The 17,785-nt window shown below is 39.3% G+C and overlaps 1 protein-coding gene across 1 annotated transcript in view; it reads left to right on the forward strand.

Moving 5' to 3' along the window:
• The window catches only part of ATF7IP2 (activating transcription factor 7 interacting protein 2), a 79,532-nt gene that overhangs the window by 47,005 nt on the left and 14,742 nt on the right, over nt 1-17,785 (forward strand). The window contains exons 2-6 of the mRNA XM_032258088.1: nt 1,540-2,381; nt 4,221-4,345; nt 8,001-8,135; nt 9,574-9,672; nt 14,888-15,030. Of these exons, the coding sequence (XP_032113979.1) occupies nt 1,550-2,381; nt 4,221-4,345; nt 8,001-8,135; nt 9,574-9,672; nt 14,888-15,030 (1,334 nt within the window). The 5' untranslated portion in view covers nt 1,540-1,549. The remainder of the gene's footprint in view (nt 1-1,539; nt 2,382-4,220; nt 4,346-8,000; nt 8,136-9,573; nt 9,673-14,887; nt 15,031-17,785) is intronic.

Below are 17,785 nucleotides of genomic sequence, written 5' to 3' on the forward strand. Positions count from 1 at the left end.
AATTACAGCCTATCAGTCTGAATGTGTTGGGAATGTGGTCTCTGGTGCTTGGCACCTGGAATACATGAGTATAGAGAAAGAAGCCAGAGTTTGAAATTTTTGAAACCAGAAGGTAATCAGGGAAAAATTCCCAATTATCTGATGTTTAAAATTTTAAGTATAGGATTTAGTTTTCATGAATTTCCAGTCAAAACAGCACTTTCCTCTTGTTAGAAATAATAAAATGGCACATTCAGTTATAAAATCACCATGTATTTATTTTCTTCTTTTTGATAGGGATCTGCTTTTTTTCTTCTTTCTTGAGACAGGGTCTCTCTTTGTCACCCAATCTGGAGTGCAGTGTTGCAATCACAGATCACAGCAGTGTCAATTCCTAGGCTCAAGTGAACCTCCTGCCTCAGCCCTCTGAGTAGCAGGAACTACAGGCATGTGCCACACCTTATTGAATTCTGCCTTTAAACTAATATAAGAATGTTTTTATTTGTAGGACACAAAACTCTAGCAGTGTCTTCAGGCAAAGCTGCCAGTTTTATGCATCATGATTATCAGTTTTAGCAAATAGATTATTAAACCATGCCAGAGGAAAGATTTGATTTGTTCACTCTCTCTGGAAAATAATTCAAAAATTGTATTCATGAAGAAACAATCAAATAATACACAGTCCTATAGGAAAAATAGAATTGTATAGGCATGTTAGGATCTTAATTAATGAAGAGTGTTCTGCTGTTTTTCTGGATTTATTTAGTGTACATATCAGGTTTTTGTTTTTTGGGTTTTGGTTTTATTTTTGAGGTGGAGTCTTGCTCTGTCTCCTAGGTTGGATTCCAAGGGGCAATCTCTGCTCATTGCAACCCCTGCCTCCTGGGTTCAGCAATTCACCTGCCTCAGCCTCACAGGAACCTGGGATTACAGGCATGCACCGCCACACCTGGCTAATTTTTGTATTTTTAATAGAGACAGGGTTTCACCATGTTGGCCAGGCTGGTCTCGAATTCCTGACCTCAAATGATCCTCCCATCTCTGCCTCCCAGAGGCAATTAGAGGCATGAGCCATTGCACCTGGCCACATTTATTTTAGAAACTTGAACATTAGGAAAACTGAAACAGAAGCTACTATGTATAGAAAATGGAATGTTTTATACAAAGCATTTTTTTTTTTTGTTTTATGAATAAGTGCAATTTAATATTTAGGTTGTTTAAACCATGACTTACCTGGATGGATAAATAAAAAGTGAATGGTTATAGTGCTGAGATGATATAACAAGAAGTGGCTAGATAAAACTATCAGGCATAGCGTCAAGTAAAGGCATACTAGCAATATAGATTTTGAATTTACGTAGTTTAAATTTATAGAAACAGTACAAATGATTTCTGTGTTTTCAGTGTCATGAAAATGGATATAATTTCCAGTAAAATGATTGTTTAAATCTAGAGAGAGAGTATCAATGTTATTTTAATATTGCAAATAACTTTAATTCAGTAGTAAATAACTTTTATTCACTAGCGAAATGAATTTAAATATGATGTGTTAAATTCCAGGATATGAAAGATGGCAAGTCCAGATAGAAGTAAACGGAAGATATTAAAAGCCAAAAAAACAATGCCCCAAAGTTGCCGGAAGCAAGTAGAGATGCTGAATAAGTCAAGGCATGTCAAAGCACTGAAAACAGCAGCAGTTGGAAGTAATGTTCTGAGTGGTAATCAGAGTTTCAATCCTAGTGTCATAACTGGCAAATGTGGACATTCTGAAAATGGTACATCCTCACCGGACTCCAATAAAAATTCAATATCAGAGGAAAGTAAAGTATTCTCTCAGAATTGCATAAAACCATTAGAAGAAATCATTCATTCAGAAACAAAGTTGACACAAGTTGTTTGTTCAGACCAAAATCCAAGTAAAACAACAGATTTTCCCATCAGAGTCTTTACAGAAGAGGCAAAAGATTCACTGAACACTTCTGAAAACCATTCTGAATATCAGACAAATGTTACAGGATCCCTTTTTGAGCATGAAGGGATTTGTAGTCTAAAGTCCACTTGCTATCCACGCAGTGTATTGAATGGTACTGTTCAGATGCCAAAGACTGCAGTAACCATTCCCGTGGATGATAAGAGAACTGACCAGATAGTTTTCCATTTAGAAACAAACTCCAATTCAGAATCACATGATAAAAAGCAAAGTGACAACATTTTATGTTCAGAAGACTCTGGCTTTGTGCTTGTTGAGAAAACACCTAACTTGGTGAATTCAGCCACTTCTCACAAATGTGCTGATGACATTTTGAAAACTGAAGAGTGTAGCAGAACCTGTCCTTCCAGCATTTCAAATTGTGAAAGTGCAGATTCAACATGGGAGTCATCACTTGACACTAATAACAACAGTAAGTATATATTTACGCACTTTTTTGAAAAATTAAAATAGTCACTTTTCTTTGAGGTATTTTAAAGTCTCAAATATACAAACAAGTAGAGCATATATAGACAGGGAAAAAGTAAATAATAATTTATTTCACAGTATCTTGTTACTGAAATGTTCTTGGTGAGTTGGGGGAGAGGTATCCACCATATTAAAGGGGTAGTTAATTATTGCAGAGAAGGAATCAATCACTTTTCCTTGAGTACAGAAAATCAAAAGGTGTTTTATAGCAATTATTTGGTTCGTTTCTTATACATTTCTTCTGAAGTTTGAAGTTTTATTTATTAGATTAAGAAGGAGGCTGGTTGAATGAGAGTGGGTTTTAAAAATTGTTGGTAACCCTATTTCTTTTTATAGAATTGACCTGTTAATCACATGCCAAGTATAAAATGATAGATAATATATGCACACATGTGTGTATATGTGTGTGTAGAGAAAGAGAAGCACCCCAAATAATAAATGAAGATCTTGGGTTATAACATCATTAAAATAGCAAAAGTGAATTTCATTTGAAGTAGGGCATTTATACGTTGATTGATGAAATAGAACAAACTGATTTCATAGGATAAATTTTGTGTTCTTGTCTAGGCTACAGAATGATCATTGAACAAGATGAATTTAAAATTGCTTAAAAATAATAACATTATCATCTATTTAAAATACGTCTAATAGGACTGGCTGGGTGCAGTGGCTCATGGCTACAATCACAGCACTTTGGGAGGCCAAGGCAGGAGGATCGCTTGAGCCATCAAGACCAGCCTGGACCAGAGATCTAAGACCCTGTCTCTTCTGAAAAAAACAAAAAGAAGAAGCCAGGCATGGTGACTCAAGCCTGTAATCTTAGCACTTTGGGAGGCCAAGGCAGGTGGATTACCCGAGGTCAGTAGTGGAGGACCAGCCTGACCAATATTGCAAAACCCCATCTCTACTAAAAATACAAAAAAAATTAGCCAGGCATGGTGGCGGGTGCCTGTAATCCCAGCTACTCAGGAGGCTGAGACAGGAGAATTGCTTGAAACCCTGGGACGGAGGTTGCAGTGAGCCATGGGCCGAGATTGCGCCACTTCGCTCCAGCCTAGATGACAAGAGCGAGACTCTGTCTCAAAAAAAGAAAAAAGAAAAAAAAGATTATCTGTGTAGAAAATAATGTAGAACCACTTAAGTAACCATAAACAGAATTAAATGCCATGATTTTTAAGTTTTTGTTGATATATGTGTATTATTAAGTAAGATTGAAGGGACAGTGTATCTGAGACCAGAACCCTACCTAAGATAACTCTTTTTTTTTTTTTTTTTTTTTTGAGAAGGAGTTTTGCTGTTGTTATCCAGATTACTCATTTAAGGAATAATTGGTGGATATGTTTTTATGCAATTGAATTTTATGAAAAATGCTGCCATTTACACATTTTAGTTTTTCCATTTGCTCAGAGGGTCCCTAAATAGAGAATTCTATTTCTTTCTCTTTTTTTTCCTCCTCGAAACAGGGTCTCACTGTGTTACCCAGGCTGGAGTGCAGTGGTTGAGGTGCTCACTGCCATGTCAGCCTCCCAGGCTCAAGCAATCCTCCCACCTCAGCCTCCCAAGTAGCTGGGACTACAGGGATACCCCACCATACCCAGCTAATTTTAAATTTTTTATAGAGATGAATTTTCACTATGTTGCCCAGGCTGGTCTTGAACTCCTGGCCTCAAGCCATCCTCCCTCCGTAGCCTTCCAGAGTGCTGGAATTACAGACATGAGCTGCCATGGTGAACTATTTTCTTCTTTAAAATATCTTTCTTTATCATCTTTCCATCTCTTCAAGGCCATTATCAAAAGAAGAGGATGTTTTCAGAAAACAAAGAAAATGTTAAACGCATGAAAACTTCAGAGCAAATTAATGAAAATATTTGTGTGGATTTGGAAAGGCAAACAGCATTCCTGGAACAGGTAAGATATTGGGGCTTAAATAAAACTTTTACTTTTGATTAGTAAAACATGGTAAATTAATTACCTGATCTCCACAGTGACATAGTACAGAGGACTCTCACTTGATCCAAAGCTGGTATGTGAAAGCTGAATTATCACAGATTGGGGAGAGAGAAATTATATACACTACCAAAACAGCTCTGCTTTCTTGAAAATGATCTCATGCACAGTTACCTAGGGATCGTGTGTAGGTAGAGACCTGTTGCAGAAAGAGAATGGGCTTTCAGTCAATACTACACTCATATTTGTTGGTGAGTCAGACACTGGATGACCCTGAGCTTTGTTAAACAATCCAATCTCTTTTATACTAGTCGTGGAGTTCTTAGATCTGCAGCTATATCTGTTTGTAGATCTCACCACAATCCAGAAGACTCAAACAACCTGGAAGTCCATTGGAAAGTCCCGCTGCATTTAGGTTTACTTGCCCTGTTTTCCAGACTTAAATGGATATGGTGCATTATCTGACATTTTGCTTTATGGCATCATTAAATAGTCTTCTTGCTTTCATTGTAACCTCATTTTATCTCATTGTACTGCAGTGTCAATATGTGTCTGATCAATTATTAGTTGAAGTGTAGTGTTTCAGTTGTAGTAAAATGGCCATATTCAGGATGGGTTTTGATGACCATGTTTTTCTATTTCACTACCAGTAGAATGCCACTACTGTAAATCATGACGTAGTAGATTAATGTCTCTCAACTGTAATGGACCAAAATTTCCCAGTCTAAACTACCCTACAAACTGTTTCAGAAACAGAAACACTACTGCCGTTTTTTAAAACAGACCATTACAGTTAGATAGATATATGTGCTATGAATGTATATTCTTCACCTAATAAAGGGAAATCTTTCAGAAACACTTAGGCAGAACCAGGTTAAAGGGTGAGTCAACAGTTTTCCCCTGTCTACCTTTTGTTTTTCTTCTAAGAAGACCAAAGGAGACACAATAAAAAATAAGTAAGTGTTCTATTGTTGGCAGAGAAAGGGTAGTGGAAGTATGGTAAGCACGGATCTAGCCCTAAGGACCATGTTATTCAAGAAGAAGATTGGGGATTCCAGCTGGGTCTTGTGTCCAGTGATTAATAGCTAAAGTGAGTAGTTCTTTTTGCTTTTTTGAGACAGAGTCTCACTCTGTTGCCCAGACTGGAATTCGTGGCACAGTCGAGGCTCACTGCTACTTCCACCTCCTGAGTAGTTGGGACTACAGGTGTACACTAGCACTCCCAGCTAATTTTTTGTGTGTATTTTTAGTTGAGACAGGTTTTACCATGTTGGCCAGGCTGGTCTTGAACTGCTGACTTCAAGTGATCTGCCTGCCTTGGCCTTTCAAAGTGCTGGGATTACAGGTGTGAGCCACCGTGCTCGGCCAGAAGTAAGTTCTAATGTATACATAACCATCTCTAAATAGCTAGCTTTTCCTCACTTCTTATAATTCTTGTCCAGACTGTTATCTCTCTAAAGCATATCTGTGTATTTACCTTGCTTGAATCTCAATGAGATAGCCCTCCCCCACATTCTGACATTTTTCTCCCCTACTGAAAGAGTCCTAGAGTGATCGTTTCTTAGCCTTTTGAAGTTTCATAAGGATCTTGGCCTAGTTCCAGTTAAATTACTGAAGAGAAAGGGTTTTTCCTTTACCGTCTAAGTTATTCATTCTACCCACTGTCTTAGAAAGTTGTCAGAGATTGGAGATAAGTTTGTACCTTCTCCAAACTTCAGGCCAGTTTGGTTGCTATCTTCACTTTGAAGCCAGGACTTCAAGGTGGTTCCCTATTAATGGACACATTTCCAGTGGTTAAAAAAAAAAAAAAAAAAATTATGAGGTATTTGATGGAAGTTATTATGTCTTCTGTATGAGGAACATTACCATTAAATTAGATCAAGGATATAGTCTAATCAAGAGGAGTTACCCCATGGTGGGTACTTAGTCCAAAATGATCAAATTTAAGGACCTGTGTCTATCTGAACCACCAGGAATACTTGTTTAAATTGTAGTTTCTTGAGCTTACTAATAGATGAAGACAGTTGTTTTAGGCTACTGCTTTCTCAGATATACCTCATAAAAATTATTTGTAGTAACTGTAACTATACAACTTTCCAGGCCCCTTTCCAAAACATTGTTTGGTGGATCCAGGATGTGGCCTAGGAATTTGTGATTTTAACAGCTATCCTATATGATTGTTCGTCATTCCTGGTGTTAGAGAAACACTGTACAAAACAGTGTCTCCACATATGTTCAAAACATTTAGATATGTTTCTCCAAGATTCAACTTTTTACTTTTTTGAGACAGTGTCTTGTTCTGTTGCCCTGGCTGGAGTGCATTGGTGCCATCTCCGCTCACTGCAACCTCAGCCTCCCAGGTTGAAATGATTCTCCTGCCTCAGCCTCTTGAGTAGCTGGGATTACCGGAATGTGCCACCATGCCAGGCTAATTTTTGTATTTTTAGTAGAGACGGGGTTTCACCGTGTTGGTCAGGCTGGTCTCGAACTCCTAACCTTCTGATCTACCCGCCTTGGCCTCTCAAAGTGCTGGGATTACAGGCGTGAGCCACCAAAGCCCGGCCGGCTTCTTTCAATTTTAGCACCATGCTCGAACTAGCTAAGGTAACCAACTGACTGATATTATTTCAATTTTAACAATGAGAAAGCCACCGCCTAAAAAAATTATGGAAGTAATGGTGATTATCTTGCATATTTATTTCTTTCGTACAAATTCAGTGTTTTTTATTTTATGGAGCTCTTTTTTTGCATATTACCTTATGCTTCTATAAAAATCCTTTGAGTATCACTTGTTCAACATTTATTATATAATCTACTTATTTGTGGAGAAGGAAAATGAAGCCCAGAAATAAAGTGACTGACCCAAGGGTCGGAGAGCTTATTAATGGCAATGTCAAGTCTCACCCTTGTGTTCTATATCTGCTACAGACCAATCTACCATTTTATTTTTTTGGGGACAGAGTCTTGCTCTGTCACCAGGCTGGAGTGCAGTCACGCAATCTCGGCTCACTGCAACCTCCGCCTCCTGGGTTCAAGCCTCCCGAGTAGCTGGGACTACAGGCGCATGCCACCACACCCGGCTAATTTTTGTATTTTTAGTAGAGGCGGGGTTTCATCATGGCCAGGATGGTCTCAATCTCTTTACCTCGTGATCCGCCCACCTCAGCCTCCCAAAGTGCTGGGATTACAGGCGCGAGCTACCACGCCCGGCCCAACCTCCCATTTTCATCAGGCTCTGGTTTTCAGATAAGTAGAGTTCCTTTTTGTGGAATACTAACTTGCAATTATGGTCATTAAAAAAATATAAATGACGTATAGTCTTTAAATTGTTTCTCTAATGTATAGTATGGAATTCAAGTGAAACTGTAAGAAACTAAGGTTAGCATTAATTTCTAACATGTCCAGTATATGTAAATATTGAGTGTGTTTTAAGTTTAATATTGAAGTTTTATACAACTTACTGGTATAGTTGCCTAAACACACAAATATAAATAAAGTATATTTAATTGGTTACAGTAAATCCAGAAAAGAGCAAGGCTATTTTTTTAAAGTAGAAAGTAAAATTGCTTTTAAATTTGAAACGGGGGGTATTGTGGTTTTTATTTTAAAATTCTAGGTCAGACATTTGATTCAACAGGAAATGTATAGTTTAAATTACAAACTATTTGATAAGAAACTGGAAGAATTGAACCAACGCATTGGAAAGACAGAGTGCAGAAATAAACATGAAGGAATAGCGGACGGACTCTTGGTAAGTTTTCATTTCATTTGAGTCATTTTTGGGGGAATGGGAGGTGTTCTTGCTCTGTTGGCTAGGCTGGAGTATGGTGGCTCACTGCAACCTCTGCCTCCCAAGCTCAAGCAGTCCTCCCACCTCAGTCTCCAGAGTAGCTGGGACTGCAGGTGCACACCTCCATGCTAATTTCTGTATTTTTCGTAGAAATGAGGTTTCACCATGTTGCCCAGGCTGCCCTCAAAACTTTTGAGCTCAAACGATCCTCTACCCTCAGCCTCCCAAAGTGCTAGGATTACAAGCATGAGTCACCACACCTGGCCCATTTCAATCCTTTTAAAAAGCAGAATTTGGTGATATTTTTCATATTATCAAAGGAAAACAATGGAAGAAACACCCGATTCCTGGCCACTAGGCATAAGAACATATCATAGACAATGTAATTTATTATAGCTTAGCAATATTGCCTTTTGAGAGATATTCATAGCTTAGGCATTGTGTGTCAGTTGACAGGCTTAATATATAGGCAGCTTCACTTCTTTCTAAATTATCCTTTCTTAGAACTTGTACAACCTGTTTCAGGCTTTCAACCATGCGTGGCGGAAGCTTGAGATTTTTATCTACTTTAACATTATACAAGCATAGGCCAGGCACAATGGCTCACCCCCGTAATCCCAGCACTTTGGGAGGCCAAGGCAGGCAGATCACCTGAGGTCAGGAGCTCGAAACATGCCTTACCAATGTGGCAAAACCCCGTCTCTACTAAAAATACAAAATTAGCTGGGTGTCATGGCATGTGCCTGTAATCCCAGCTACTCAGGAGGCTGAGGCAGGAGAATTGCTTGAACTCGGGAGGCAGAGGTTGTGGTGAGCCGAGATGGTGCCATTGCACTCCAGCCTGGGAAACGAGAAAATTCTGTCTCAAAAAGAAAATATATAGCCAGGTGCAGTGACGCATGCCTGTAGTCCCAGCTACTCAGGAGGCTGAGGCTGGAGGATCGCTTGAGCACAGGAGTTCCGGGCTGTAGTGCGCTATGCCAATAGGGTGTCCGCACTAAGTTCAGCATCAATATGGTGACCTCCTAGGAATGGGGGACCACCAGGTTGCCTAAGGAGGGGTGAACCAGACCAGGTCAGAAACCGAGCAGGTCAAAACTCCCATGCTGATCAGTAGTGGGATCGTACCTATGAATAGCCACTGCACTCCAGTCTGGGCAACATAGCGAGATCCCGTCTCTTAAAAAAAAAAAAAAAAAAAAAAAAAAGTTAAAAAAAATATTTATATACACACACACACAAGCATGAAATGTGATTTTTGCATATATATCACAATTTCTCATTTGGGTAGATGCCTAAGTCTTACAAAACAACTTGGGCAAATAATTTTCCCTCCATCTCTGTATAATATGATATGTAGTTCTATGGCTTAGTATTCTTTTTTCTCTTTTTCTTCTAGGCAAAAATAGCAAAACTTAAAAGACGTATTGAAACAGTATTATACTCTCAAAGGAATTGTTTGAAACCAAACATGTTATCCAGTAATGGAGCCTGTAAGGTTTGTATAAACACAGAGAAATTTTAATAATCTGTTTGACTCACATAAGTGGTTGGAGTATAAGAAATGAATATATTTCCAAGGTTGGACAGAAGGTGTAAAGGTAAGTAAGTTTTTACTTATTTTCTGTTTCCATAAATCTGTCTATGGAGAAGATACCCGTAGGCAGTAAATGCCGCTTGTATTTCTTTAGTAAAGGCAGTAGAAAGACAATTGGTGATTGCCAAGACTATCTTCCCCCACCCCATTTCATCATGGAAAGTATCAAATGTATATAGCAAAGTTGAAATAATTTCATAGTGAAGAATTGTATACTCACCACTTAGATTCTGAAAACTGAGCAAGGAGACTTTTTTTTTTTTGAGATGGAATTTCACCCTTACTGCCCAGGCTGCAGTGCAGTGATGCGTACCACACCTCTACCTCCCTGTGTCCCATGTTCCAGTGATTCTCCTTTCTCAGTCTCCCAAGTAGCTGGAATTATAGGCATTCGCCAGCAAGCCTGGCTAATTCTGTATTTTTAGTAGAGAACAGGGTTTTTCCATGTTGGTCAGGCTGGTCTCGAGCCCCCCACTTCAGGTGATCTGCCCACCTCTGCCTCCTAAAGTGTTGGGATTACAGGCGTGAGCCATCCCGTCTGGTCAGGAGCTTTCTTTGTACGACGGTTTTTATTTGAAAATCCAGTTCTTTTGTAGGTATAGGGCCATCCTTTTATCTTGTATCCGTTTTATAAGTTATCTTTGTGAGGAATTTGTCCATATTATCTAATTATTGAATTCAGTTGTCCTTTTAATGTTTGGAGTTCTACAGTGTACACTATACTTTATTTCTAATGGGGGTTATAGGCAAGCATATTATTATACCCAAGTGAGTAAAGGAATGCGCCACACTCTTGAGATTTGAGTTACAAATCCTTTATTACCAGCGACTGAGAGATGGCTAATGGTCAAAATTCTCTCGGCCCTGAAGAAAGAGTTGAGTGGTTTTCTTATACCCTAGTTTGAAAAGGGAGAGGGAGCCAAGCTAAAGTAATTTTTTCACAGAAGCAGCGCAAGCAGAAAGTTAAAGGATAAACTAGCACATAAGAAATAAGCAGTACCAGGTGCAGGAGCTTAAGCTGTCCCCAAAGACTTACAACTTATAGATATGGGGCTCTGAGTACTTAGCAAAAGGGTCTGCTGGTACTGCTTGACTTGGTATCTTATCAGCAAATGCATTGCTGGATGTGCCTGGTGTTATCCTGCCCCAGCCACACACTATAGCTATATCTTAATGGTGGGAAAATAACTACAAGTGAAGAAGCTAAGATGGAGTTTGTCTGGCTTCTTCAATTAAGAATGAGTTGGTAAGGCCAACACAAGGTAGGATAACACAATATGATTTCACTGGATAAATGTTCCACGTACAGAATGTTGGTTGTAATGTTCTGTAAATGTCATATTTCAGTTAGTTATGCCAAGATGGTTGATAGTGATGTTTAGACCTTCTGCAGCTGTGGTAGATGGAAAAAAAATGGTCCCTAAAAGATATCCATAACCTTATTCCCAGAATTTGTGAATGTTACCTTACATGGTGGAAAGGGTCTTCGTAGGTATTATTAAATTAAGTACGCTGATATGATGGGGAGTTAATCCTGGATTATCTGGGTGGGCTCATTTTAATCACAAGGATTCTAAGAAAAAAGTAGCAAGAAGGTTAAAAGTAGAAAGAGGAGATGGGACGCTGGAATGAGGTACACCGAAGACAGAGGAAGAGGCTCAAGTCCAGAAGTGCAGGCAGCCTCCAGAAGGAAGCCCAGTTCCTTGATTTTAGCGTAGTGAAACTGATAGCAAACTTTTAGTCTTCCAAAACCGTGATAAAATAAGTTTGTGTTGTTTTAAGCCATGCAGTTTGTGGTAATAGATAATTTGATATCAGGAAGTATGGGGTACTGATGTAACCAATACCTAAAAATGTGAAAGTGACTTTAGGGTAATAGGTGGAGAATGGAAGGATTTCAAGGAACATGCTTTCTAAAAAGCCTGGATTGACTGGGCATGGTGGCTCACGCCTGTAATCCCAGCACTTTGGGAGGCCAAGGTGGGCAGATCACTGGAGGTCAGGAGTTCAAGACTAGCCTAGCCGAATGGTGAAACCCCACCTTTCCTAAAAATATGGAAATCACCTGGGCGTGGTGGCATGTGCCTGTAGTCCCAGCTACGTGGGAGGCTGAGGCAGGTGAATCACTTGAACCCAGGAGGCAAAGTTTGCAGTGAGTCAAGATCATGCCACTGCACTCCAGCCGGGGCGAAAAAGCGAAAAATTCCACCAAAAAAAAAAAAAAAAAAAAAAAAAAAAGCCTAGATTGCCTTGAACAGACTCTTAATAGAAATTTGGAAGTTAAAGACTGCCCTTGGGGGTTAAAAGGAAATGAGCACAGTGGAGAACACCTACCATGGACTTCATACCTACATCTTCATAAACAAACTTTTGGTAGAAATACAGACATTAAAAGCATTGTTGGTGAGGCCTTAAAAGGAAGTGAGGAACATGTCCTTAGAAATAGGAGGAAAGGGGATTTGTGTTACATAGTGGCAGGAAGTTTAGTTGCATTATGTCCTAAAGTTACATGGAAAGCAGAACTTACAAACGATGAATTTGGATTTTTCTTTGGCTTATGAGATTGGGTTCTTTCTTTGTGTGTGTGTGGTTTTTTGGTTGGTTTGTTTTTTTGTTACGGAGTCTTGCTCTGTTGCCCAGGATGAAATGCAGTGTCATAATCTTGGTTCACTGCAACCTCCACCTCACTGGTTCAAGCAATTCTCCTACCTTAGCCTTCTGAGTAGCTGGGATTATAGGCATGTGCCACCACGCCTGGCTAATTTGTGTATTTTTGGAAGAGATGAGGTTTCACCATATTGCCCAGGCTGGTCTGGAACTCTTGAGCTCGTGGTGTCCCTGCCTCGGCCATCAAAGTGTTGGGATTACAGGTGTGAGCCACTGTGCCAGGCCCTATTATATTTAATTTTTGGAGTCAAAGTCTCACTCTGTTGTCCAGGCTGGAGTGCAGTGGCACAATCTCGGCTCACTGCAACATCGGCCTCCTGGGTTCAATCAATTTTTGTGCCTTAGCCTCTGTAGTAGCTGGGATTACAGGGGCTTACGAGGTTTCTAAGCAAAGTGTTATAGGTTTAGCCTGTTTCTTCTTGTACAAGTGGGAAAAAAGGAAAATTGAAGAAGAAACTGTTTAGCAGAAAGGACTTGAAGATTCAGGAAATTTTCAGCCTGTCTAGAATGCAGAAGACTCAGGAGGCTCACTATCAGAAGAGCATGACCTGGAGAGAAAGTCAAGATTTTTGGCTGCATACCATTTTCCTAGTGCCTTGGAAGGATCAGATGTCTCAGTATTCAGTCACATCGAGGGCTCCTTGAAGACACTAAGCATACAACTCTCTTTCAGCAGGAAGTTTCCCTGTTTAGGTTTAGTGTGTAGCTCCTCACCTCTTCTTGTAAGCTGAGGTTTCAGTGACAGTTTACTTGTCAGAGCTCTTACTGTGCCATACTGCTTAGCTTCATTCTTCTGGTTCCACTGGGTCTCCCATTTAGTCTCTGCAGGTGTCACCTCACGCCCCAGTCCTGTTGAGTGGGAAATTTAGGAAAAGTTGGCCTATGGTTGCAACACTGCAGCAGATTGGGCCTGCCATTGCCCCAAATGTCAAATAGGACACAGCTGATACTGCTGCTGTGGTAAATTAGGCCCCCGATTCTGCAAGTATGAAACTGGGGAGTTTGCCACTGCTGCTACAGGTTTGTGGCAACAGATGGGTGCCCAGCTTCCAATGCAGATATATGGAGAGTAAAAAGAAAACTTAAGGATACTCACTGTGATGCTGCTACTCAGTCATGAATTCCTCAGCCAGTCTGCCTTTTGCTTTACATCTTTCAGAGTTAGGATTAGTGGTCAAATTATTTCCAGTTTCATGTTTATTATTTGGAATCAGTAGGGAAGAAGTAGTTTGGTTTAACAAAGAAACATTATGGATGGTCCTGGCCTGGATTGATGTTCAAAGCTGGTGGTGGGGTGAGGAAGATAAGATACTAATGAATTCTCATTACTGATGGTACCCAACAGTCTTAGAGCTTTATGATACTTATATTCTTAACAATGTTGTAATTAGAGGAGACGAGCAGGCAAGAGCCTATGCCACCTTGACCTGGAACTGAAAGGATACCAAATATTTTTTGCTACTACTTTCTTATGTTACTTAAACCTCTTTCTATGTATAAAATCTGTTCTCTTAAGATAATAACATTTCCAAATTCTGTCTTTACATAAAGCCATTTCTGTTCATGCTGTCCCTTAGAAAAGTTTCTAAGTTGGGCAGTCACATGATGCTTTTGAATTTATATATTTTTATAGATACATATATTTACAGATATATATTTATAGATGTATACTTATATATTTATATATATACAAAATGCTGTAAGTTCTTGACCAAAACAGAATACAAAATGTTTCAGCACCAAGTTTTACATAAACTCAACTGGAAGAGCAAGTTAGCAATCTATTTCTAGTCTTTATTAAAATTTTATTGTTAAGTATAGGGTTTATTAGTTCCTAAAACTTAGTCTAATAGGAATCAAGTGTTGTCTAAAAGTACCTAAACATTTTTCTTTCTTGCCATCCAGGCTAGGAAGTTAATGTGTACCATCTATTTGGTTCCTTCAAAGTTTTTTTTTTTTTTTTTTTTTTTTTTTTTTTTTTTTTTGAGACGGAGTTTCGCTCTTGTTGTCCAGGCTGGAGTGCAATGGTGCGATCTCAGCTCACCGCAACCTCTACCTCCCGGATTCAAGCAATTCTCCTGCCTCAGCCTACCAGGTAGCTGGGATTACAGGCATGTGCTACCATGCCTGGCTAATTTTGTATTTTTAGTAGAGACTGTGTTTCTCCATGTTGATCAGGCTGGTCTTGAACTCCCAACTGTAGGTGATCCTCTCACCTCAGCCTCCCAAGTGCTGGGATTACAGGCGTGAGCCACCACAACCTGCCTGAAGTTTTTAAAAATTCATTTTGGCAGGCAAATCACAATCATAGTCATCAGCCTTCACAATACATGTGATTTAACTTATGTTTTGCCCTATGTATGCAAGAATACTTTGAAAATAATAATTTGGTGGAAGGATACAATTGGTAAACTTCCCCTCAACTGCTTTTTTCTTACCCATTTAATAGGTTGCAAATTCGGAGACTATCATTTTGGATAATCTGGAGTCAGTTGAAAGGTCTTCTGTGAATGATAAGCCTTCTAACCCTTCAGAAAAAGAAAGTAAAAAAATTAATTTGTCACCAGATCAGAATGAATCTGTTTCTGAAAGGTAGGTATTGCTACAAAAATGCATAAATTTATCTAAGTCTACAATAATGATTTTTTTCTTCATCACAGTTTTAGAGCTTTATAATATTATTATTAACATTTTCTCTTAAAGTATCCTATAGTTTGACTTTTATATATTAAATTATACTTCAGTTTTGGGGTTTTTTGAGGTAGGGTCTAACCTTGTTTGCTCAGGCTGGAGTACAGTGTTACAATCACGGGTCACTGCAGCCTTGACATCCTGGGCTCAAGTGATCTTCCATCTCAGCCTCCCAAGTAGCTGGGACTAGAGGCATGCATCACCACGCTGGACTTATTTTTTGTAGGGGCCAGGTTTTGCCACATTGCCCAGGCTGGTCTGGAACTCCTGGGTCAAGCAATCTGCCTGCCTTAGCCTCCCAGAGTGCTGGGATTACAGGCAAGAGCCACTGCTCCTGAACCTATACTTGAGATTTTAAAAAGAAGTAAACTTATCATCAAAATAAGTAGGTTAAATGATGGCCATTGTTTGAAGAACACCACTCTTTCCCACAAGTAACTCTGCATACAGAAGGGGCTCTAAGACAAAGGAGAACCAAGGAGAAGCAGTACAGATGTAAACCATTGACAGTAGATTTTTGTTTTGGGGGATTTAACATGCAGTTATGACCCTTCAGGAGATTCTGTAATATGGTGGCCCACATTTTAGTTTTAAGTCAGGAAGCTGCTCTGAAGGAGGCATTTAGTTGAAGAAGGCAAAAGCCACATTTCAGTAACACTTTATAGTGACCCCTTATTGATACATGTGCTGAAACTCATGAAATAACAAAAAAGGAAAAGCACTAGTGATTTAAGTGAAAAAGACACCATTAAAATAGCACTTTATAGACAAATATGTCCAGTTTAGCAGTGGTTTGTATCTTTTATATGAACAAATCTATCTCATGTTCTATTCTGAAGGAAGAACCCTGCAATTTATAAAACTGTTTGAGGCAGCACTCTCAGCCCTTGGTGAATGTGCGAATAGGTGTAACAAATGTGTAACATGATTCCGATGGCTTTAATGCTGAGTCTCATAAAACATTTCAGCCAGAATAACACCAGCTTTAAGCAAACTCTTCCAAAGAATAGAAAAAGTGGGAACGTCCTTCACTTCATTTTATGAGACTCCATAACATTTTACAGAAATGGAAATTTACAGCCTGCTTTAAATCACAAAATAGATGCAGGCGTCCTACCAAATTTAATAGTCTACAAAAGTTGACTTTGACTTAAGAGTGCCGGAAACTTGGTTAAACAATTAAAAATCAACTAATGTGGCTGCGTGAGGTGGCTCATGCCTGTAATCCCAGCACTTTGGGAAGCTGAGGTGGGTGGATCATTTGAGGTCAGCAGTTGGAGACCAGCCTGATGATGAAACCCCATCTCTACTAAAAAAAAAAAAAATACAAAAATTGGCTTGGCCTAGTGGCCCAGGCCTGTAATTCTAGCACTTTGGCAGGCTGAGGCAGGCAGATCACATGAGGTCAAGAGTTCAAGACCAGCCTGACCAACATGGAGAAACCCCATCTCTACTAAAAATACAAAGTTAGCTGGTCATAGTGTCTCATGCCTGTAATCCCAGCTGCTTGGGAGACTGAGGCAGGAGAATCACTTGAATTAGGGAGGCGGAGGTTGCAGCAAGCTGAGATCACACCACTGCACCCCAGCCTGAGCAACAGAGCAACACTTTTGTCTCAAAAAAAAAAAAACAACCAATGTGATTTACCTGGAGAAAGATCATTATCAGCTCACAACTCAAAATAGATGCAGAACTTGACAAAATACCCATTTATGATTAAAACAAATTCCTGGCAAAATCAGAGTAAGAGGTAACTTTTTAAATCTGACAAAAATTATCCACGAAAACCCTAATACAAATCTGATGGTGAAACATTGGAAGTGTTCCTTGAAGAAAAATGCCCGCTGTCACCATTTTATATAACATACTGGATGTCCTAGCTGTGTATATATGAAATCCAATGAAACCTAAAGATTAATTATTAAAATTAATGAGTTATGTAAGATTGCTGAATTCAGATATCTAAGAAATCAGTTGTATTCCTGTTTAGAAAACAAGATAGAAACAATTAGGAAATAAAATTTTTGAAAAGCCCTTAACACCATTACAGAAGCACCAAAACATACACGGTACCTAGGAATACGTAACAAGACAGGCAGTAGCTGAAGAAAATATAAAATGTTAGACATTAAAGAAAACTTAATTGAAAAGTGATATACTATGTTTATGGTGTGAACAAAGAAGTATTAGCAAAATGTTTTCAGCCTGGCGTGGTGGCTCATGCCTGTCATCCCAGCACTTGGGGAGGCCAAGGCAGGTAGATCACAAGATCAGGAGTTCAAGATTAGCCTGGCCAAGATGATGAAATCCTGTCTCTACTAAAAATACAAACATGAGCCAGGCGTGGCGGCGGGCTCCTGTAAACCCAGCTACTCAGGAGGCTGAGGCCGAGATTGCAATGAGCTGGTATCACACCACTGCATACGCTATGTATGGGGAGGAAAAAAAAAAAGTTTTCACTTCGTTCAAGTTAATTTTATAGAGTACAGTTTCAGTCAGTATCTCAGTGTGTAATTTTATGGAACTTAACCTGTGATTCTGAAATGTGTATGTAAATCCAATGAGATCAGAGGTCCAGATACTCTATAATTAAAGAATCAAAATGGAAGGAATTTACCATCAGAGAGAGGGTATTACAGAGCTACAGTAATAGCAT

Source organism: Sapajus apella, unplaced genomic scaffold (genome assembly GCF_009761245.1).
Source record: "Sapajus apella isolate SASKATOON/1434 unplaced genomic scaffold, GSC_monkey_1.0 scaffold99, whole genome shotgun sequence".
Classification (NCBI taxonomy): domain Eukaryota; kingdom Metazoa; phylum Chordata; class Mammalia; order Primates; family Cebidae; genus Sapajus; species Sapajus apella.